This window comes from Vigna angularis, chromosome 8 (assembly GCF_016808095.1).
Source record: "Vigna angularis cultivar LongXiaoDou No.4 chromosome 8, ASM1680809v1, whole genome shotgun sequence".
NCBI lineage: Eukaryota > Viridiplantae > Streptophyta > Magnoliopsida > Fabales > Fabaceae > Vigna > Vigna angularis.
The window spans coordinates 7,358,663-7,382,743 of record NC_068977.1 but is presented as its reverse complement, the minus strand read 5'-3'; the positions used below and the strand labels follow the sequence as shown (position 1 = coordinate 7,382,743).

The window sequence follows — 24,081 nt, the reverse complement described above, 5'->3', positions numbered from 1 at the left end:
GTACAATGCATATCTCAACACATAACTATCATCCATACATTCACATACCCTTGCTCACCAATGGTAACAGAAAATCATAAACCATATTATCATTCACATGCATAAAAAACTAGGTAAGCATCCTCATACTTTGGTCAAGTCTAAGGCTTTATCTACACAATAACACACTTATCATAGCTCGGTAAGGTACAATGGATATCTTAACACAACCATCATCCATACATTAACATACCCTTACTTACCAATGGTAACAAAAAATCATAAACCATATTCACATTCACATGCATAAAAAAACTAGGTAACACATTTATCACAATGACTCTTTCCCTCTTCTACAAATCTCCATCTTTTCCAACTCACGTGCAACATTCCCTCTTTCACAATCCTCTCCTTTTCTCTCTCACTTTCACGCAAGGGTTTTAGGTTTTCAATTCTACAGACCCTTCTCTCTCTTTTATTTCTCTCTCTTTTATTTTTTAACCCATCAAATCCTCTCCCTACTTGTTTTAATTCTTGTAAACCATCCACTTTCTCTCCGTATTCTAGTGCAAACACTTTTCAAAAATGGAGATGTGGATTTTGTCTCTTCTTTTCCATGTACAATTATCATAATATTTCAATTTATATTATTTAAAATACGTGCCTTTTTTTGGTACACCGCTATTTATAATTTCTACACCTAAATTAATAAAGAGGAAAAAATGTTCTTACCTTAAAGTAGAAATATAAATAAAAGTCCAAAGTTTCCTTTAAAACTTTAGCCAACATACAATGAATATCTTAACACATAACCATTATCCATTCACATACCCTTACTCACCAATGGTAACAGAAAATCATAGACCATATTAACATTCACATGCATAAAAAAACCAAGTAAGTTTCCTCATACCTTGGTTAATTCTAAGACTTTATTCTTACGTGTAGCTTTTTTCTCTCACAATATGCCCTTTTTTTGTACATTCATATTTATAATTTCTGCACCTAAATTAATATAGGGGAAAAACATTCTTGCCCTCAAGTAGAAATATAAATAAAAATCCAAAGTTTTCTTTTAAATTTTTCTCCTTACGATTTGAACCCACATTCATTCAATCCTAAACCAACATCTCTACCAACAAGCAAACACATTACATTGGTAATAGCACACATCACAAATTCAACAATCATATAATAACATTTGTTGCACTTATTAAAATAAAAAATCAAATAAATAATATAGAACTTATGTTCTAGCCAAGCTTTAACATGTGACCACTTAGTCTAACAATGAGCTCTCACCAACTAAGTTACACAACACCTTATGAAAAACATAAAGGTTCCATAAAAACATATTCAAGACTCATTACAATATTATTTCTAAGTTCTACATTTTCTCGGATCTTACAAATTATATTTGAATGAAAAAAGAAACAGAAAATCTAAATATAAATAACTTTTTGTTTGGTTTAGAAAAAGAAGAACTAGAAAAAGCAAAGGCATATATTTAAATTAAATAAATATTACAATTTTATAAATCCCTTCTCTTCCGCCTTTTCTTTTTACATATTGGAGAGTACAATCATTTTCTTTATGTGTTGTTAAACATTCCAATTAAATAGTATATATTAAAATTGAGTTTTCATTCTTCTTGTTTTTATTTGGCAAAATTGTAAAAAATCCTTTAAAAATGTATTTTTGACTACTTATTAGAAACTAAAAGTAGTGATTCATTAAATAAGAGATGAGACTTACAAATATATATATAATTTTTTTATAAATTCAATTTAAATAAGATGTTGTCCTTATACTTTCTCAAATTACAAAATGACTTTAAACAAGTATATAAAGTGGAGAGAATATACTATTGATGTTGTTCACTTGCACTTCCTCTTATTGGTATAACTTTTCACTTCCCAAAACTAAAATAGTTCACAATACATTAAAAACCCTTTGTTGAAAATGTAAGAATAATCATTGATTCGCCTTCCCAAAACACTTTGTCGAGAATTTCTTCAGCCACCAATATTTGTGTATATATATCCATCCTCATCAAGTGTAAGTGAAGACTTTCTAAAAGTGTAATTTAGGGTTAGATGGGAGATAAAAGAATAGCTCACTATCGTAGCTCTCACAAGATTTTGTTAGTGGGAGAAGGAGATTTCTCATTCTCACTATGTTTGGCTAAGGCATTTGGCACAGCCATAAACATGGTTGCTACCTCTCTAGATTCTAGAGGTACATTTTATATTTATATAAATGCATGCAACTTTTGATCTTGTACATTTTGCTAACTTCTTTTTTTAATATTTGCATATGTGAATTTTTCAAGCATCTTTAAGGAAGAAATATGGAAATGCATTGAGGAACTTAAGAGAACTTAAAGGTCTTGGATGTACCATTGTGCATGGAGTTGATGTGCACACTATGTTGGAACACCCACTTCTCGAAAATCGTTATTTTGATCGTATAATTTATAATTTTCCTCATGCTGGTTTCGCTTATCGTGAGAGTGATGACTATCAAATTAAGTAAGTTATGAAAAATAATTGTGTGATATCTTTTTTTTTCAACATTAATTATTTTCATTTTTCATTTATACTCTCAGTTTCTATCTAGTTGTAGTTATAATGTATATACATTTCATGTGATGAAGAAATAAAATAACATGTTGTGTTTGTTGATTATATAGCATAAGAACTTATAAAAAAAGAAATACTTGTATGATGTAATATATGATGCTTTTGAGGAACAAATAGCTTTAAATTTTTCCCAAAATCCATTCTGTAATTTATAGTATAATTTTGTGTTCTTTGTATAGAGACCTTAAAACATGTGCTTATCATATATATGATGTTTTAAGGGAAAAAAGCTTTAAACGGTCTCTTAAAAACTAAACTGTGCTTTAAATATATTTTAAATTAAATTATGCATTTATTATGAAAGTAGAGATGCGAAAAACTAATTTATTGTGAAATTGAAAAACGAAGGTGTAAAATGAAAACTCAGTAACTATTTTACTAAGATTTGTTGTATTTCATTATTTTCTCATAAAACACATTACATTTAAAAAACAAGAAAAATAGTTAATGACTTTGTTATTTGATGTTTTTTTACCTCTGTTAATACACCTATATTCTACATAAACGCAGGCTACATAGGTCTTTAGTGAGTGGATTTTTCTACAATGCTAAATTCATGCTTAACAAAGGTGCAGAAATTCACATTACTCACAAGACAGCACACCCTTTCAGTAAATGGAATATCAGAGGATTGGCTAAACGTCAGAGATTGTTGTTGGTGGAAGAAGCTGAGTTTTATCTGGATCTTTACCCTGGTTACAGTAACAAAAGAGGAGATGGACGTAACAGTGATAGAAGCTTCCCTATTGGAGAGTGCAACACATTCATGTTCATGAGTTATTTTGATCGTTTTTTATAGTAAAATTAAAAAATCATGCTATGGAAAAGACTTTTTGGTATTACTTGGCAGTATGAAAATTGCAGCAATATTAGTAATCTTCTTTTACTTATATGCGATTTTAATGTTCAAACTTGAGTATGAAAATTGCAGCAATATTAGTAGTCTTACATGAATGGTTTCCTAGTGATAAGAAAATGACTTATGGTTGCCAAAACTGCATAATGTTATAATCTCAGGGATTCAGTCTAATGCTTTGAATGAAACTGTGACTTGGTTTCTAGTGCTATTTCTGAATTTTTCTTACCGCATGACTGCTCTAACATGTTGTCCACAGACTAAACAGATGCACAAAATCTTAATAGAAGGAACTAAAGAAGTGTACCAAATTTAGCACACATAAATGGGTTCAAAACTTTTAAATCAAGAACAATGATTAGTACAGATGAAAACATCTGTTTAACAAAACACACCAAGAAACCCGGCAAAGCAGTATACAAAATTACAAATTATACCAGTTTTAGAAACAAGGTATAAAGGGATTTTATAGCAGGAGAAGAAGAAAATGGGGTTTCATACCTCTACATGTGAGGAGTTGTATTCATAATTCATAATGCTATAATTGGAGACAGAGAAGATTAAATCAGAGTGGTTATAGTTGAGAACAATTAGGACATGAAAAATAACCTTTGGCTTGACATTTTACACATGCTATCTGCTTCACCTTTGATTCACTGTTATCAATTGTTTCAAACAAATCCTCAAGAGGTTTAATACCAAGCAATCCCCCTTCTCTAATAGACCCGGTTCCTTTGCAGGTGGAACAAGACAATCTCCTCAGGTTGCCACATCGCTTGCACATCCCCAATGAGCTGTAAGTAAAACATTGCGGTGTCAATAAAGAGAGGATATCAAAAAACAAAAGCACCAATTTCTCACTGCAGGGTTTGTTTACAACATTTTCTCCTGATTTTTCTGCAGAATCTACTGCGTTATATTTATTCCTCAACACCGTTCAAAATCTAGTTATCGAAATTCACTTCATCATTCGTGCAATACAATTCAAAGGTTTGTGAAAGATTCAACACAATGGCACAGAATCAAATAACGAAGCAGTTCTTGAAAAAGAATCACACATATATAAATAGGGTTTGAGAGAGAAAACCTGCGTTGAGAAGAAGAGAAGAAGGCATCAACTTTGGTGGCAGCAACGGTGGCAGATAAGAGGAGAGCACCCACTGCCAAGCCAGCTATTTCACTTGCTGTGATGTTATCCATTTTCTTCCTTCTATCTTTCGATTTTCTATTCTCTTTAAATAATCACTTCAATTTTTATTTAGTTAGTTTTATTTTATTTGAAATTTTGTAAATAAATGACCTATTAGCTCAGTTGGTTAGAGCGTCGTGCTATTAACGCGAAGGTCGCAGGTTCGAGACCTGCATGGGCCAGTTTTATTTTGTTTTAATATGATTTTTTATTTTACGGTTTTCAAGAATTTGGGCCTTTTAATTTGGGTGTTTTATGGGCTTATGGGAGCTTACAATAATGCTTGCCATTTACTTCACTTGTTTTGAGTGCGAGAATATTCACTTACCATCTTACTTGTTTAATATATTTTTTTCTTTCATTTTAAAGTATTTTATTTTGCTTTTTCCAGAATATGGCTGAACTAATTATCTAAAAAAAAGAAAAATCTTTCCAAGTGGTGATATTTGATTCTTAATTGCTAAAGCTTTTTTGTTATTTAAACAAGTTATCTTATCTATACTAATATGAAAAATAAATTACATTATTATTTGAAAGTTCTTTAAATAAAGTATTGGTGTATGTATAAAAATTGACAAAACTTAAGGTAAATAAATTACAATGATCTTGTTATGTATTTTCAACTGAAAATATTTGTTCCAATCATAACTAGAGGTGTCATTTTAGTCCACCACCCATGGGTCAGCCCTGGCCCTATTTAGAATTAGGCCCCATTTTAGTGGCCCACTTAACAGGGGGCTTTCTGAAAGCCCCAGCCCCCAAAAGCCCTGACTAAAATGGGTTGGGACGTCTTCAGGGTGGGTTGAGCCCCCTTTTCCAATCAAAGTGCTCTTTCTTTCATCGTTCTCATTGAAAGTTTTCACTGAAACAGTTCGACATTCTTCTTCTCACCCTACTAAGTAAGATCCAAAACTTCACGAATCTCATCACTGGAACATATACGCTCTCTTCCGTTGAGACCTCGCCGAATCTCATCACCGCAACATCATCGCCTCCAGATTTCACTTCCGGTAAATCTTCTTTTTTTTTCTATTTTATTTTTGTCGATTTTTGGTTTTCCACTTGATTGGTAGCCAAAATTCATTTCTCACGCCCCTTTTGAGGGAAAGTAATGGATTCAATCATTATATGTAATGAATTTTTCACTACTCGAGCTTTTGAGGGAAAGTAATGCATTATTCTTTAGTGGTTTTTGCTAATCAAATATTTTCTGATGGATATGATTTATCATGTATCTCACCTGGACGTTTGAAGACTTCAAATCAGCTTTATCAAACGACATTGGTACTTCTCCAATATCTGATTTCAATTTAAAGGTAAGTAAATGGGTGGAATATATGTTTATGTATTCTGTTTTATGTGTTTTAAATATGCTAAATTTCTTTACTTGTCTGAACACTAATTACAAGTCTGTTTATTAGAATGAATGATGGATTAAACTTTGCATGTCACTAGTTTTTCTCAGCCATTCTTTAGTTGATAATTTTTTAAATACAAAGTTCTCACCCTTGGCTTCAGTTTCATTGACTCTTCATATCTTTATCTAGGAAAAACATATTATTTGTATTCAGTTTCAATTTAAATGGTATTTGTGATGTAATTTTTTTATTTTGTTTTCTTATACATGAATTGGCAAGTACAAGCTGTGAGTGAAAATAGATAAAGATTGATGTTGGAAAAGGTTTGTCTGGTGGAATAAATGTTGGAAAAGGAGAAAAAGAATAAATATTACTAATTATTGTGTACGTCATGATAAGGCTAAACTTAGGACATCAAAGGATGCCTTTTCCCTTTTACATCCCTTTTCCCATTTTGAATGTCTTGCCAAATTCATTGACTACCGTACTAAGTAACAAAAATAAGATTTTTCAGTTCTTTCATATATTATTTCATTTATATATATTTTGTAATAAAAGCTGTAAAAGATGAATAGATAAATGTAAAAGAAAGTGAAAGAGAGATATTTTTGTTACATTAGACGTGGATTTTGTGAATATATGAACATTTTCTTGACCTTTAAATAAGATGACAGCATCAATTCCACAACTGTTTTTTTTTTCTGGCATGCTTATATGATTTTTCTTTCGTTTATGTTTTGTATGTATATATGGTAAGTGTGATTAAGATGGGTGTGATAAGGGAGATTAAGATAGTTTTGACAAAATGGGAAGAAATGTAGTTAGTTAGAAAAGTGTTATATAGATAGATAGATAGCTTTATAAAAATTATACACATTATACATATCTCCATCAATTGTTATATCAGAGGGTACACTCCCTCTTCCCGTCATTGATGCATAAGGTCTTTTCAATAGTTGCTTCAAGAGTCTTGGACCCAATTGATGCCTCTTTTTTGTCTCTTTTAGTTCATTTATCCCTTAAAAAGAAGATGCAATGAAATGAACTTGCCCAAAACCTATTAAAAATATTTCTTCATTTATCTATGCAGTTGTGTGCAATAGCTTTTAAATATGGACCACCATAAGAGTAACCCTTTGATTTTGGTTGATGATCTTGCATCTGAAACTCCTGCTCCATCTGAGAGTGCTACCACCAACAAAAAGGAAATTTCAAATGTTTGGAATTTTTTCACAAAAATAGGAAAAGATGAGGATGGCATTGAAAAGGCTGCATGTAAGTATTGTGGTAATAGCTACAAAGTTGGAAAAAACCCAGTTACTAAAAACAATTATGGAACATCACATTTAAGTCGACATGTCCATGTATGTAGAAGTATTGCAAACTTAGGTGTGGATCTGAATCAAGAAGGAAAGTTTGGGACACGAAAAATCAATCAAAAGATTCATCGGAAGTTACTTGCGAGAGCCATAATTAAACATAGCCTTCCTTATAATTTTGTTGAATATGAAGGGATCAGAGAGTGGATAAAATACATTAATCCTAATGTTGACATGAAATGTAGGAACACTACTGTATCAGATGTGGAAAAGGAATACATTGAACAAAAGGATAAAGTTAAACAAATCATGTCTAGGATTCCTAATAGAATTTGTTTAACCTCTGATGTTTGGACTGCAATTACTTTTGAGGGATATATTTGCCTAACTGCACACTTTGTTGATGAAAACTGGAAATTGACAAGTAAGATTCTTAACTTCTGTCGAATGAAACCACCACATACAGGTGTTGAAATAGAAAGTGTTGTGTTTGGTTGCCTAAAGCAATGGGGTATTTGCAAGACATTCTGAAAAGCCATCTTTGTGTTCATAGAAATTTATTATGTGATGGTGAGTTTTTCCATGTACGATGTTGTGCTCATACTCTTAATTTGATAGTTCAAGATGGTTTAAAGGTGATTGACAAAGCACTCCATAGTATTAGAGAGAGTATTAAGTATGTTAAATCATCAGATGGAAGAACTCTCAAATTCAAAGAATGTGTTAGTGATGCTGGCAAAAATATGAGCATGGGTTTGAGATTAGATGTGACTACAAGGTGGAATTCAACCTATTTAATGCTTGAAAGTGCAATCAAATATAAGGAAGCTTTTGAAATTCTCAAAGTGGTTGATAGAAATTATAAAAATTTTCCATCTTCTGAGGAATGGGATAGGGGAGAGAAAGTATGTCAATTCTTAGAACCATTTTATGAGATTACAAACATGATGTCTGGTTCATCTTATCCCACTTCAAACTTGTATTTTATGCAAATTTGGAAAATTCAGCTCATCATTGAAGAAAATTTGTTGAATGAAGATGTCATCTTGAAGGACATGGCTTGTAATATGAAAGAAAAGTTTCAAAAGTATTGGAAGGAGTATAGTATTGGGTTAGCTTTTGGAGCTATTCTTGATCCACGACTAAAGGTTGATTTTATGACATATTGTTATAAAAAATTGGATCCTCTAACCTATGCAGAGAAAACAAAGAAAGTGTTAGAGAAGTTCAAGAGGTTATTTAAAGAATATGTAAAGAACTTTTCTACCTCTAGTGTTTCTCTTTCTCAATCACCTACTGAATCCATCTTGATGTCTCAGTCCAATACTGAAGGGAAAAAGTTTAAGAGATCAAGAATTATTTTGGTAAGCGTTTTATATCTAGTGTTCAAATTTTTTTTCCAATTTTTCTAGTTTTGTTTTGATAATTAATATGTAATGCATTGTAGGATTTTAAAATGTATCAGAATGAGTCAAAATCTATCATTGGAAAGAACGAGATAGATGTTTATTTAGATGAACCAACAATAGATGATGATGAAGACAGTGAAGATTTTGATGTGCTCAAATATTGGAAGACTAATGAGAAAAAGTTTGCCATATTGTCTATAATGGCTCGAGATGTGTTTAGTATTCCTATTACTACAGTGGCATCAGAGTCAGCTTTTAGTAAAGGTGGACGTGTACTTTCGAAATATAGAAGCTCCATTCTTCTTGAGCATGTGCAAATGTTGATTTGTACTCAAAATTGGCTATATGGATTTTCTGAAAATCCTAGTGGTAAGTGTATATGTTATTATTTTAAAAATTACTTTACATTAAATTATTGATTCTAAACTAGTTGTTTGATTGTATTTCAATTGCTTGTGATAGATGAAATTGTTGAAGATATTTTTGGTCATGAGGGAATTGATGAGTCTAAACTTTTAGAAGATGTTGAAAGTCTTCAACATTGTGGGGAGTGAAAGTGATCACAGGTAGACTCGGTTTGGAACTTGTTTGGAAAGAAATATGCAAGGTTTATATTTTTTTTTTTTTTGTTTAATTGCAATTTGATGTTTATGATATCATTAGACCATTGATAATCTACTTGTGAGCTGAATATTTTTTTCTAGTTACTAAATGTTGTGATGATTAACTAGTATGAATACCTGATGTAAGTGAAAAGCTTATTGTGTTTGATCTTTTTACTTATTTTAAAAACATGGCAAGTCATGTGAATATGCATAGGCAGACTCTGTCCAAAATCAACACTAGATTTCATAGTTAAAGCTAATACTGATGGTTTTATTTATCAAATGTTTGATCTTTTTTATTTATTTTTGGATATATTTGTGTATGAAATTTGAGTTCACTGATGCTGTTTTACAGTCAACTACAAATGGTATTCCTGATCTTTTAAAGAAAAATATCGTGATGTTCTGAACTCTGTTGCCAGTTTACCTGCATTTTTCTGGTTTCTGAAAATGCAATGGATCAGGAACGTTTTTGGCGAAGTTCTTTATGTAATTTTTCAGTTCTTACTGCGTTTACTCAACCTGTAGTTACAACAACTTAATGATTCAGCATTTAAAAATTTTCTTTGGCTATTCAAGAACATTTGTCACAGCTAGGTGGTTATTATCTGCTGTATTTGAATTGATATGATGGGTTAGCAGAATTGTTTTGTGTTTCTATTTTTCTAATGCTGATTTATTTCTTCTTCGTGATGTGTATTTTGCACAAACTTGCAATCTTATTTTACTCATTGCAGTGCTTTCTAGATTCCTGTTGATTCCAGCATTTTTTCTCTTCATAAAATTTTGTACATAAAATTTTGTAAAAAGGAAGACCCATGGGCTGGCCCTGACCCATAGGGCTTTGGGGCTATTTAGTCCTGTGGGCTTTTTAAATAAAGGGCTTTTTTTACCCTGTGGGCTTTTTTGGCCCCAACCCATATGGGCTAGGGCCAAGCCCTATCATGGGGGCTTATTTGACAGCTCTAATCATAACTCTAATTAAATTAAATATAAATATAATTGAGTATATCTACACTTCAATGTGTAAAAATGTTGAAGTTACTTTATAATAAGCTTTTTATTTTTATGGTAGGTTTTTACAAGACTAAACAAAACTACAGCACAGCATAATATATAATATATTTGTTATAAAGATGATTAATTTCTAACATACCTATATACAATGACTAACAAATTAGTTAGGTAAGTAACATAGTTAAAAAATAAAAATATAACGAAAACCAATCCATCTTATTATGGAGTCAAGTGTACATGTCTTTGAGTTATTTGTATTTGTAAGCATTAAATATATGTATATTTAGGTTGTCAAACTTCTAAACAGGTGGAGGCATAACAAATTCATATACTCCTAATTTTCCTACTTCCATATCAATTTTTCAATGTACCTAATAAAATAAAATTATTGGTTAAATGTAATTATTATAATGTCATGAAACATAAATGAAAGCATAATTTATACAACCTAAGTTGCATGGATAATGTGTTAAGTCGAAAAAAATAAATAAGAACAACAATAGTGTCACTCTAAAAACATTGTTGTCTCATTTTGCCGATAAGGGTTTCTTCCTCGACTTTGATTATGTCAAAAACTAACCTATGGAATCATCTTGAACTTCTTCCATCTCATCATCATCATTATCAATTATATAATCTCAATACATATATTTACCATGATGAACAAATCTTTAACAAAAGTTAAAAGTTAGTTTAGCATTAATAAAATTATAAGAATAAAGAAAACAAAAAGAAACGTGACATAATACATTTGCACATGCTAAGAGTTGCATGACCAAATGTCTTTTAGATAACCAAAAATGTGTTTGCAATTTTTATGACCAATTAAACCTTCGGATTCGGCAAGACAACTCAACTAGAAACATCTCACACTTCATCAACCATTACCTATGTCTACTTTGGCTATATAAGGATGACCATGAAAACAAGCTCACAGCCAATTATGAAAATATGGGACGAGCTAAACATTTAAGTCCATCATCTAACACAGGCTTGTCTAGTAACCTAAACTATTTTTTTTTTCATTATTGTGTAATATTATTTGTGTGTTGAATATGAATAAATATTTTCATTCATTATGTCATTGATATCATACATTTAAAAGTACAAATATATATTTTATTTCATGTTTCACTTTAATATTATTTTTTAGATTGCTTCCTTATTTATTTGTATAATAATAAAGTTTAGTCTTTAAGTTTTTATTTTTATAATTGTTATGCTTATAATAAATAATTATTTTTATAAGATTATCAACTTTCAAATTAATATATTACAAAAGAATTTTTAGATTTTTTTAAGGCAACAAAGCAACTCTTTTTAAGGCTCACTCAAATAACTTCAAGATCCTTAAGTATGTTATTAACAACGTGAAGGAACTCAAACTTGTCATCAAACTCTTACTTTAAAAAGTGTCAAGTCTAATTTAGTTTTTTATAAGTTGTATCTCCATCTTTTACAAGACATTCCGCCTATAAGACTTTACATTACTCCTTCATGATAGTGCCCTAAATTAATCACAAAGGCCCTAACCACTACCATAACCATCATGTACACATCTTAAGTGTTTTAATCTTTGAATGACTGTCATTAATATATCATCACAACCATAAAAAATAAACGAGTCTCGAGTAATGTACTCGATTAAAGATCCTTGCATCATATTAACAATAAATGAATATATACCTCTAACTATTTCACATTCAAGTTATATGGAATTAAGAATCTTTTAAACATATTTATACTTATGATTTTATTAATCATATGTACAAAATTTAGAACTTATTTGTTATATTAATTTTATGCAAGTAAGTTTCATTTGATAGTATGGAAGTAGAGATGCAAGAGACTCCTCGTACCATATGTTGATGCTACTTTAACCTCCAATAGTCATTGTATCAACAATGCATATCTCCACGATGAGGCTATAAATGAGATGCATTACTCATTCTACCATTCTTGGTATATTTGAATGATATACATATTATTTATAAGATAAATGAATTTTTTTTATGTTTATATATATTTTGAAATACGTTGGCATATAATAACAAAGGTTGGAGAATTAAGTTGTTGATCAAAATACATTGTACCAAGCTCTGCATGCTTAAGACAACCTAATCTTCAGAATAAACAAGGAATAATCTCTTTCAATCAATAATGTCAAACTTCGTTATTATAGTACATATATTTTTAACATTGTTTGCTTGGGTACTAATCACCAAGTTCATTTAAAAATGAAGAATATATAATGGTGCTATTCATTAAATTTGAACAAATATAAAAAAATAAAGTAGGGCTTAATTTTCATAAGTAACTTTGTTAAAACCGCGAAATGGCAACCTTAAACAAGATAAGTCCATTCTTCAATTTCATACCTTACAAAAAATGAGTTCATATTTATCCCATAATATTTTTAATCCAAATTAGCAACGCATTATTTTATAAATATTTTTTAAATTAATGCTCCAACTAAATTAAATTTGATCTATCAACGTTATCTAAAGCATCATGTCTATTTTTTTATTTCACGTTGTCTTTCAAGAAAATGGTCATTCAATTTAGGTGTTTTATGGGCCTACAAAAGTCTATTATGTAACATGTTAATTGTACTATCAAATGGCCTATTAGCTCAGCTGGTTAGAGCGCCGTGCTAATAACGCGAAGGTCGCAGGTTCGAGACCTGCATGGGCCAATTTTGTTTTGAAATAATCATTTACGTTGTAGGCCTTTTAATTTGGGTGTTTTATGGGCCCATGGGAGCTTACAATAATGCTTGCCATTTACTTCACTGAGTGCGATAATATATTTTGGGTGTTTTACCCTCTTACTTGTTTAATATATTTTTTCTTTCATTTTAAAATATTTTCTTTGTTTTTCGCAGAATATGGCTGAACTAATTGTCTAAAAAAAAAAAAATACTTTCCAAGTTGTGATATTTGATTCCTAATTGCTAAAGGTGTTTTTGTTATTTAAACAAGTTATCTTATCTATACTAATATGAGAAATAAATTACAATATTATTTGAAAGTTTATAAATAAAGTATTGGTGTATGTATAAAAATGGACAAAACTTAAGGTATAAATTACAATGATCTTGTTATGTTTTTTCAAGTTAAAATATTTGTTCCAATCATAACTTTAATTAAATTAAATATAAATGTAATTGAATATATTTACCCTTCAATGTGTAGTGAAAAATGTTGAAGTTACTTTATAATAAGTTTTTGGTTTAATCTCTCGGTAGGTCCCTATTCTCGGCGTGAATCTCAAATAGGTCCCTTTTCTTTTCGGCGTCTCAATTGAATCCTTATTTTTGTAAAATTGGAGCAATTAGGGGTCTGCCGTCAAATTGAACAAACGCCGTTAAGGAGAGTATTACGTGGCATGCTGACTGTGTAGTTTTAATTTACGTGTCATTAAAAACGTGTGTGAATTATATTTTTTTAATTTTTGAATTAAAAAATTAAATGTACATAGTCGAGTTTCTACGCTCCGTTCCCAATTCCTTCACTCAGTCCTTCTGGCCGCACCCTTTCAACGCCGATTCCGTGACCTCTTTTTTCGTCGATTTCACCGGCTACGTCTCCAAGGCCGCGCAAGCGTCGCTGGATTTTGCCGAGGAGCTCACTGCCTTCGCCGGCGAAGTAATCATTTCCGCGATCGGCGAACCTCGCTCCAGCATGGAAGCCGTGCAGCTGGTGGCATTGCGGCTGCGCACGGTTCCGGTGGCGGCATACCTCTTTCGAAACGCCGTCGTAATGGGCGACGTCTTTCGCAGCAGCAACAACACCACCAATCTGTGCAACAGAACAGTGGGGTCTCTTAACATTATCCCGCTCTCTTGTAAATATGCCACTTTTTCAGTGAGATTGTCCTCCAATCTGATTGGATCCAACTGAATTTGTTGATAAATTATTGTTGAGGTAACAGCTAGTCAATGTTGTTGCCATAATTCAAAATATAATAATTCTGGATCGCTTTATATTTGTGTTTTATGTGATAACTAGTCAAGCACGTATGTCAGCGGGTACCTTTGACATCTTCATCTGTAACGACATTTTGCAGTGTTGCTGGGTACGCTATGGTAGAGCGATACCTTGATGTTGAGGTTGAAGGTTTTGATCGTTACGGGGAACCCGTAAATATAAATGCTACTGGTTGGCAGGCTCGGATTTTACAGCATGAGTGTGATCACTTGGATGGAACACTGTATGTTGATAAGATGATACCTAGAACATTCAGAGCTCCAGAAAACAGTTCTAAGCCTCTTGCCCGTGGGTGCCCAAAACTTGGTCCTCGCTGACCCAGTTGCGTGTTAGAGCTTGAAGTTGAATCATCAACACAAATTTCTTGTGCATGTCAGTGAAAAAAAGTTGTCACTTATAGATCTTAGCATGTAGTCCAGATGCGCACTAAGTAAGAAATATTTAGAGTTTGGGAGTAACTAAGTTTCACTCACTTTTCAGTGTTATCATGTTGCAATAATTATAATTGAATTCTGCCTTTCTATTTGATCAGTTCACTTCATACAAGTTTCAATACTCTTGATATTGATTATGCATAGCTTTTTTTACACTGTATACAACGGATCTTCTGGGTATGTACCATAAACACGCTAGGAGTTTTTGTCTTTTTTTTTTCTTTTGAGATATAGAGTGTGGTTATTAATAGGCTATTCTAGTGGTCTCCCCTTTACCATTTATGTGCTGCTGAAGAAGTCATCTTCTGCCTTATGAAAATGGTAAAAAAGTTAATGTCAATTAACAAGCAGATGGAGTTTAACATTTTTCTTTTTATGTGTTTGCTTTTGCCTTATCAGTGAGCATAATTTTGATGCTCAGAGATTACACGAAACTTTTAAAACGTTTGATTGGAATTTGACAAAAAAGACCAGAGAATCATGATATGGATATGTCTTCCCCCTATAGAAAATGGTTTCAAAATAGTTAAACTAAATCATTTTGTTCAATAATATAATATTTTTGGCTATGCTTATTCTATTATTTTTAAATTATGAACCAGTTTTAAAATGTGAATATTGAGTTGGAAATATGTAAAGTGGCATGTGATATGCTTGCTACTAATGATAATTCACTGATTTTATGATGTCTTTCAAAAATCTGAACATATCTACCTTCGTCTGAACATAAATCTGGACTTCAAAACCTTCAAAATGGATCACAAGTATCTACCTTCCCCTTAAACAATAGAGTACAAAATAATTACCGAGGAACTCGCGTACTCATTTTATTGTACAAAGAAATACCTTTAATCTATATACTTTCAATTCAAACGGAATGAATAGTATGGTTTGACTCTACGAAGATATTTTGTCTAATGAAATCATCACTGATTGAGAAACAAGTAGGAGGATACAAGAAACCCCGAGCAGAACCGTGAGCTTGCCAGCAGAATTTGTCAACATGTGAGAGATTTGACTCTGTGAGCTTACCGTCAAAATAATCTTAGATCGACAAGGTCCACCAATGTCCACTGGATAGATAAGAAAAGTTTCCCCAGATGGAAAAACAAGATTTATAAATCCAGCGAGAGAACATGCGATTCCCCAAGCTTCCAGGAAGGCCTAAAAAGATAAATAAATAGACAAAGTCATGGGGACATTCCTAATCCTACCCAGTCCTTTCAGACAAATTATCATACATTTCATGGGCTGTTATGAAATCTACGATAAACAGTTTCAAGCAAAAGAATCATCTAAATAAACATTATTAAGCAAATCGGTCATTGTGAAGTTACACAAATAGAAGGAAGCAATTACCTCAGTGTCATTGTGAAGACCATCCCCTTTAGCACCATAATCACCGACATAAAGAACCCATTTCGATCTAGTTCGTGCTCTTCTCCACCTAGACGCTTGCGCGGCCTTGGAGACGTAGCCGGTGAAATCGACGAAAAAAGAGGTCACGGAATCGGCGTTGAAAGGGTGCGGCCAGAAGGACTGAGTGAAGGAATTGGGAACGGAGCGTAGAATCTCAAAAATTAAAAAAATATAATTCACACACGTTTTTAATGCCACGTAAATTAAAACTACACCGTCAGCATGCCACGTAATACTCTCCTTAACGGCGTTTATTCAATTTGACGGCAGACCCCTATTTGCTCAAATTTTACAAAAATAAGGATCCAATTGAGACGCCGAAAAGAAAAGGGACCTATTTGAGATTCACGCCGAAAATAGAGACCTACCGAGACATTAAACCTAAGTTAAAAATCAGTTTTCGGATAAACTAATAAAAGAGAGTTTTTCAAATATTAGTTTATGCTCAAGTTAATTTTATCTTATTAATTTTTTATTTTCTTCTCCTATAAGTGCTTTTGAAAAAAGCTACTTAAGAGGCTGTATAAAAGTATGTTTTGCTCTTTGATAACCAGGTTGAATTTGTTTTGGAGCGTACTTTGTGCAGGCACTGCAGTTTCTTGGTCTGTTATCTGCTGCATGCTGCAAGTATATGCCCTTATGATCGTGGACCGACAAATGGTTGTGAATGATCTACCAGTCACCCTTGTGTCTCTTCTAGCAGACCAAAACTGGGATGTTGTTGCTGAAACTGTCGTGTCCCACCTCTTTTCATCCACAGAACGTATATACAACTGGGCTACGCAAATAGCAGATGGTTCCTATATTCTTGGCTCGCAACCATCGATGAAAGTGAGAATCAAATGGCTGTTTTTCTGCTAAAAGTGATGCATCATACATGTGTTTTACTTAAAAGTTACTTGCCGTTGGAGAAGAACTCCGGCTCTCCAGCATGGTTGTTGCTCGAGAAGGAAACTATAGTCCTGAAAAGATTATGACACTGAAATTGTTGTATACTCAAAAGAACACCCTCACCATGCTACATGCAGCCCTATTTTTTACGGAATAATCTTTGGCATTCATAGAATGTGGAGAATTCTGAGCTGTTACTGCCATTCTTTATTCAATTCGGAATTCAACTGAGAGGGCACAGTGTTGAGCAGAAGCCAACCGTGTGGAATGTCTCTTACAAATCATGGAGCTGTACATTCACATCTCAATGCACTAATGTTGTACCATTATTTTCTGTTCTTCTTACACAACCCTTATGTATATAGTTGTCGCCTAGTGGTTGATCACAGAGATATGTAACGCATTGCAATTAAATTACACAAGAAAAATTATTGGGTTTCAACTTCCAAGCCCTTGATTTCCATGTTTCCATTGGAATGTCTTGCTTTTTAGCGAGTTGATACAGATTCACTTAATGATTGGAAATCTGAAAAAGTGTTCAAAAGTTGTTTTTATGAAAAAGATAATTTAAGTTTTAGTACATTATATATGTGAAAAAAAATGATATTTTTAAAATGTAGATATGTCTACTAATTGCTTAACTTCTATACATAATAAAGTAGAAATACAAGGATTGTATATTGTTAATAGGTAAGGAATTTTCTTACAACATGTTGAAAGTGTTTTGTTTATCAATGAAGTTTGCATTATACCTAGTAGAGACCGAACGGTCATATCTTCAGCACCGATCATACATTCAGCACCGTTCGGTCACTGCTAAGGCCAATCAGAGCAAACTGTTCTATTAAAACTGGTCACAATTGGATCAACGTTTATTTTATTATTGGGTTAAATATACAGCGAATGATAAAATAATCAAAAATATCCGATTAAAGCTCTTAATAGACCGTTTATGAACAATCAACCGGATTTTAAGATAAGTCTGTTTATATTTTATTGAACCTGTATCATTTTAGGATCGATGATACAACTTATAAATACAGGACCAACAGTCAAGTATGTTCCATTTATTGATAAAAAATTCAACCGTTCCGAGCATATGACAACCGTGAGGAGCATAAGTCAGAGATTGTTTCACAAGAAGTGTGTTCTTCACATACTTGCTTGGTCTAAAGTTTTGTTTTGTCGAGACTGTTTTCCGATAAATCAACTATAAGAAATCTTGCCTTGATTTTAGATTTTTCCATTTATTCACCCTTTTTCCTTTATTTTTAGGATCTGATATATTAACAATTATATTTTAGTACCATTTTGATAATGTAACGTGTTAGTGTTAAAATGTGGAAATGTAATCTAAAAAAAGTGATAGGATTAAGAGACTCGTGATTCTAAAATACTTTATCTTTTTGTCAGATTTCTCCATCACCACTGTAGTCACCAATAGCCAATCAGCGCCTCTTCCAGCGTCACGTCACGCGTCATCAACGTTTCATTTTCACCCTTCAGACAACAAAATTCATTTCTCATTCTCGTCTTCACCGCCTCCCCCTTCTCTCTTGAGAGAGATCATCCTCTGCCAGCCACGGTTAGCCTCCATATCTCTCTTCTTTAGTATATTTTTCCCTGACTTCAGCCTAATCCACCGTAGAAAATCCTTTCACCCTTCGCCCTTCTGCCTTCTCACACCTTTTCCACCATTTTTGACCGATTAAAAACTAAGATCTCTTCCATTCCACCGTTCAATCGGTGAATCCTCTCTCTCTCCCTATTAAAATCTACAGGTTTTACTAGTGTTCTGACATATCAAACACCATGTCGCAAAATTAATTGCGTTTTCCATCACCTACCAATAAGTAGACTAAAGAGTTGTATTATGGTTTAGTGATTTTTGATGTGAAAGTAAAAAACTGAACATGGACACAGATTGATCTTCATGGAGGATGCACTTTTTATTTATATTGAATTTGAATTATGGCTTTTTATTTATATTAAATTTGAATTATGGTAAATTTTCTTTCTTATTCTTAATTCTATGTTTGCTGCTATAGATTATCTCATAATAATTTATGAATCAATTTTATTGGATGAAAATACAATACACTGAAAGCAATCAATCCGGAAAACATTTTCTTACCCATGACAGACCTTAACCACTACTAAACTACATAATAACACCTCATAAACCCATGACAACATAAGAAAGGAAAACATTTTCTTACCCATCTCTTAAAAGAAAACATAATCTGCGTCTGAATCGGAAGAGGAGTTTTCTTCTTTTTTTCTAGTATCTACTGGAGCTCCCATTAGAAGACGAGGACTGTCATATGTCGCCAAACGTCTTGTGACCTCTCTAGCCTCATATAGGGCATCTTCATAACGCTTCTGATCTATAAACTCTATAATACTATTAGAATTAAGTCTTATACCGGCCACAACGATTTGTTTCCACTGTTCATTTGGTTCCATATTTTGTTTTAAATAAGTGTTTTCTTTTTCAATTTTCATTTTTGAAATTGAATATAAAAATAGAATAATCATATTATTTGCATGATTGGTATAATGATATTATTTGCATGATTGGTAGAATGATATTATTTGCATGATTGGTATAATGATATTCATGTTTTAAAAATATTATTACTAAAATTATTTATTTTATTATTAATTATTAATCTATTTATGAATATAATTTGATAGACATAATTATAGATATTATTTTATAGATATAATTATAATTATTAGTTTATGAATTTTTTAAAAGTGATATATATATATATATATATATATATATATATATATATATATATATAAATTGATCAAAGATAAGAATTGGCATCATAAATTATATGTTTGATGTAAAAAAGAAAAAAGAACATAAAAAAATATAGATTACAAAATATAAACCAATATTTTCAAGAAAACTTAAAATTACTCGTTTGTAATATTATAAGAAAACAAATATATATTAAAAAGATAAGTTATGTATCCCAGTTGTTATAGAAATTAATAATATATGTTCGATTCCATTTTTATTTGTCTGTGTTAAGATGCTGCACCTTATTTTGTTTTTAGTTTTTATTTATTTTGGATTATTGAAACAAAAATTACATTAGACATATAGTAACTTAAGATTTTTATCACTAGTAATTAATATTTAACTAATTGATATCAATATTTTAAATGATTGAAAATAAAAAACATGCCACTGATTGTAATTTTTTATCTTTAGTTTTTAGATTTGGGGTTCGCTAATAAGTTATAATTTTTTTTATTTTCAGTTAAAAATTAAGTTGAATTAAATTTAACTAAAGTAGAAACAAACTATTTATTATATTTCTGAAATTAAATAAATTTTTAGGAAGAAATTTTTTTCTGAATTTTAAGAAAAAATCAACATATTGGTATAGTTTAAAAGTTTGAATCAACTAAAATTCAAACACAGTGTAGCGTCATCTTTTTCTAATTTTATTTATTCACAAAAATTACATAAATTGATGTTTTATCTTTTTTTCTTGTTATTATATTAATTGATAACTTTAAGAATTGCATCGAAATTATATTCTTTCAAGTAAAATAGTTTAAAAAGGGTCATAGTTATTAATTAAGAACAATATTAGTAAACTAAATAATTAAGAATTGGGTGTTGCTCCTCCACCACCACTTCTTTCTCCATCTTCCCAACCTTCTGCAAAAAAAAAAAATTAATTATAAAAACAATTTTTTTTACTTTTAACTCTATTTAAACTCAAACTCTATCGTTTTATCCATTTTTACTTTTCACTCAATCCCACTTCCCAACTCTTCTTTTCTCTTTTTTCAGATTTTCACCCCAACTTCACCACTATTTGTTTTAATTACAAAATATTAATATTATAAAACTATATATTTCATATAATTAAACTAATAAATAATTTTTTATATAATTATAAAATTGTTAAAAAAATACAAAAATCATATATAAAAAATATATATTATACAAAAACATTAAAACAAAAAAACTAATTATATATAACTGCAAAATACAAAAAAATATAAATATAAACTAATAACAATAAGGCTTAATAGTCTCTTTTATCCCCAGTTTTGTTCGATTATGTCAATTCGATTCTTGGTTTTAAAAAAGTATCAACTTGGTCCTCATTTAGTAAATTTTGCGTCAACTTCGTCCTTTATGTTAAATAGAAACAAACGGAGTTAAAGATTGATGATATGACAAAAACTTTTTATTCTCTTTCCTCTGCTTTTCTGAACACATAAGTTTTTTATCAATGTTTGCAGCATTTGGTGATTAGTGATGCAATTGACACCTAACTCAATTTAATACATACATCTCTTATTTCTATTTATTTAATTAATGCTTCAACACCATAACTACTCACTTTCCCATTAAAATATTATTTAATATATTAAATTCAGTTTAATTCAAGTTTTCTCTCCAATAAAAAAATATATTAATTATAAGTAAGAAGGATGATAAAAAACAATGAATTAAGTTTTACAGAAATCAAAATTATTGTACTTTTCCCAGTAAAATTTAATATACTTCACTTAGTATTGAAGTCAGAAAAATTAGAATTATAAATAAAAATTAGAGTTATACTTCACTCAATTATATTTACACTCTTATTTTTTTTAATTATATTACATTATAATTAAAATAAATTGAAAGTCTTGCTAATTAAAAGAAATTTTTTGAAAAATTGATTAAAAATAAATCTAAATATATATTTTTAATTCCTTTAAAATAAGTGAGTTTATAATTTTTTTTAGAAGGTATTTATTTCTTAATTACTCTAAAATTAAAAATTAAAACTTTAATTTTTTAATAATTTTATTTTTTTTGTTTAAATTTTATGATCAATATAATTAAGCATGCATTTAGTAAGTGAGTTTATTAAAAAATAATCATTATTAACATATTAATAATTAGTTAATTTTGAAACAATCACTAATTATTTTAAATTTATAAAATAAAAAAATATATTTTAAAAATTAATTATATATTTGTGAGACCTCATTAAAACGCACTCCAAAACTCTTTTTAGTGGAAGCCAAGTGTCGAGACGAGAGTTAGAATTTCAGAGAATGGAAAACAGGTGGCTGCAAGGAATTGGACGTTCGGTTTTGGTTGATAGAAGCAAAATTTAAGTTTCAAAAGTTTACACTATTCTCTGCATGCAACCATTTTCCTCTCTGATTTCCGAAACTCCATTTTCTCCTCCTTCTCTCTAAAAGCTCTCCCTTCTCTCTACGAAATCTCACCCTTTCTCTTCTCCGATCATCATTCAGACACTGTAGAAGCACTTCCGGCGTCCATAGCTTCAGTTTGAACCGAACAAATTCGAGTTCTGAACTGGTAAGTTTCCTTGCCTTTAGTCGTTCGTTCTCTGGTACATGCAAATCAAGTTCTGGTTGCATGTTGCCATCTTGTCTGAGCCATTATTGGTTTTCTGTTGTTTGGTTTAGTTCGAAGAGTTGTTGAGCGTTGAGAGTAGAAGGATTTGTAGTCAGACAAACCGTATTCTATCTCTTGGACGATCGTTCACTTTATAAGGTAAGGGAAGCTTATTTAATTTAATTTGTATGTGGTTGTATTGCATAAACGTTCGTTTATTTAATGATTGGAAATGAAATATGATTGTGATATGTTCTAATGTATGAAATATATGGAATTTCTATGATATGGATTGTATGAAGTATGAAAATGGACTATGATATTAATATATGAAAGTATGAAGATATATGTTGAGAAATTTAATTGAGATAAATGGTTATGGTATGAAATTTCTATATGAAAGAGTACTTTGTCACCGAATGGTCATCGACCGTTTGGTATTTCATAGTAAATTTGGTTAGACTTGGATTCTTTCATTTGGGAAGAATCTTAGTTGAGGACGATCGTCTTTGTTTCGAAATACTGTGCATGAACGATCGTCTGAGTAGTGCTTGGTCTTACACCAAGCGATCGACTGAATGGTGCTTGGTCTTACACCAAGCGATCGTCTGAATGGTGCTTGGTCTTTCACCAAGCGATCGTCTGAATAGTGCTTGGTCTTACACCAAGCAATCGTTCTGAGTAGTGCTTGGTCTTACACCAAGCGATCGTCTGAATGGTGCTTGGTCTTACACCAAGCGATCGTCTCATTCCTTTTATAATATATCTTGATGAAAATAACATTCATCCAACTTCAATAGAGTTTTCCTTTTTTCGTGTTCGGTCATTAACTAGCATTCAGTTTTATTGATGCTAAACTCAAATAAGCTAAGTACTCATAAGCGTTCGGTTTCTTCATGTGAATTCTTCTAAGTATTTTTCTTTGAAGTGTCCGTAGTTATTGATTCCGGCCTAGAGCCTTAGTACTTGACATGGTCTTTTCGGTGTTCGGTTAGAACTCGCAAGAGTCAGTTCATCTAATTGGCTTACCTTTTTAGTAACGACCGTTCGTTCTAGTCGTTCATGTTTATATGATTGAACTCGGTTTCTTTCTCAAACCAATAGTAATCCTCTCGGTCTTAATCTATTATGGAACTGGAGACCTCTCGATCTCGCTCCAAGTGTTAGTTCTTGTTCTGACTTAGCATTTAACGTTCGGTATTTGGTGTCTTTAATAACCTTTGAACAAAGAAGAAAATTGAGATGATTGATAATGAAAGATGAAATTGAGAATGATTATGAATGAAATATGAAGAGAATGTGATATGGATTGAAATGTTTGGATTTTGAACGAGCGTTCCGGGGAGGAATGACTCATGGATGAATATTGGAATTGGTAAAGTATGACTGTGGGCATGCTAAGCTGGCGGTTCATCCTGATGTTCCGTGAGTACTCGTCCTCACGTAGAGGAGGGTAGGTCATGTGTGGGAACGACAGGAGGTCCTAGTCCTTTGGAGTACTTTGGACAGATAGGACTAACCTCGGGTGGCAGTTGTTGAGGGCATCCTAGTTACTACATCACCCGGGTGCACGAACTCC

The 24,081-nt window shown here is 31.5% G+C and overlaps 3 protein-coding genes, 1 long non-coding RNA gene and 2 other non-coding genes across 6 annotated transcripts; 4 read left to right on the top strand and 2 right to left on the bottom strand.

The window, feature by feature from the left end:
• Window positions 1–2,075: 2,075 nt before the first annotated feature.
• Window positions 2,076–3,420, top strand: LOC108344512 (uncharacterized protein At4g26485). The gene is made up of 3 exons (XM_017582943.1): window positions 2,076–2,217; window positions 2,312–2,510; window positions 3,132–3,420. Exons 1-3 carry the CDS (start codon window positions 2,076–2,078, stop codon window positions 3,418–3,420), a joined length of 630 nt encoding a protein of 209 aa, XP_017438432.1.
• A 387-nt stretch (window positions 3,421–3,807) lies between these two features.
• On the bottom strand, window positions 3,808–4,698 carry LOC108345214 (uncharacterized). The gene is made up of 2 exons (XM_017583793.2): window positions 4,565–4,698; window positions 3,808–4,271 (listed from the first exon to the last, which is right to left on the bottom strand). Exons 1-2 carry the CDS (start codon window positions 4,675–4,677, stop codon window positions 4,052–4,054), a joined length of 333 nt encoding a protein of 110 aa, XP_017439282.1. The 5' UTR covers window positions 4,678–4,698; the 3' UTR covers window positions 3,808–4,051.
• Window positions 4,699–4,774: 76 nt separating this feature from the next.
• On the top strand, window positions 4,775–4,848 carry TRNAN-AUU (transfer RNA asparagine (anticodon AUU)). Its single transcript has one exon. It is a non-coding gene; the product is annotated as a tRNA-Asn (tRNA).
• A 2,288-nt stretch (window positions 4,849–7,136) lies between these two features.
• On the top strand, window positions 7,137–9,306 carry LOC108344513 (zinc finger BED domain-containing protein DAYSLEEPER-like). Its single transcript, XM_052867764.1, has 4 exons — window positions 7,137–7,854; window positions 7,962–8,707; window positions 8,791–9,121; window positions 9,215–9,306. The coding sequence occupies exons 1-4, from the start codon at window positions 7,137–7,139 to the stop codon at window positions 9,304–9,306; spliced, it is 1,887 nt and encodes a 628-aa protein (XP_052723724.1).
• A 3,689-nt stretch (window positions 9,307–12,995) lies between these two features.
• On the top strand, window positions 12,996–13,069 carry TRNAI-AAU (transfer RNA isoleucine (anticodon AAU)). The gene has a single exon. It is a non-coding gene; the product is annotated as a tRNA-Ile (tRNA).
• Window positions 13,070–15,599: 2,530 nt separating this feature from the next.
• Window positions 15,600–16,520, bottom strand: LOC128193610 (uncharacterized). Its single transcript, XR_008244965.1, has 2 exons — window positions 16,157–16,520; window positions 15,600–15,961 (listed from the first exon to the last, which is right to left on the bottom strand). It is a non-coding gene; the product is annotated as an uncharacterized LOC128193610 (long non-coding RNA).
• Between the last annotated feature and the right edge of the window lie 7,561 nt (window positions 16,521–24,081).

Bases quoted from the DNA above. Each gene is read 5' to 3' on its own strand.
- LOC108345214 (XM_017583793.2), bottom strand. From the start codon at position 4,677: ATGGATAACATCACAGCAAGTGAAATAGCTGGCTTGGCAGTGGGTGCT. The intron at 4,272-4,564 runs GTTTTCTCTCTC...TTTTACTTACAG, and splicing joins TTCTCTTCTTCTCAACGCAG to CTCATTGGGGATGTGCAAGC.
- LOC108344512 (XM_017582943.1), top strand. From the start codon at position 2,076: ATGGGAGATAAAAGAATAGCTCACTATCGTAGCTCTCACAAGATTTTG. The intron at 2,218-2,311 runs GTACATTTTATA...GAATTTTTCAAG, and splicing joins TACCTCTCTAGATTCTAGAG to CATCTTTAAGGAAGAAATAT. The intron at 2,511-3,131 runs GTAAGTTATGAA...ACATAAACGCAG, and splicing joins AGTGATGACTATCAAATTAA to GCTACATAGGTCTTTAGTGA.
- LOC108344513 (XM_052867764.1), top strand. From the start codon at position 7,137: ATGGACCACCATAAGAGTAACCCTTTGATTTTGGTTGATGATCTTGCA. The intron at 7,855-7,961 runs GTATTTGCAAGA...TTAATTTGATAG, and splicing joins TGGTTGCCTAAAGCAATGGG to TTCAAGATGGTTTAAAGGTG. The intron at 8,708-8,790 runs GTAAGCGTTTTA...AATGCATTGTAG, and splicing joins AGAGATCAAGAATTATTTTG to GATTTTAAAATGTATCAGAA.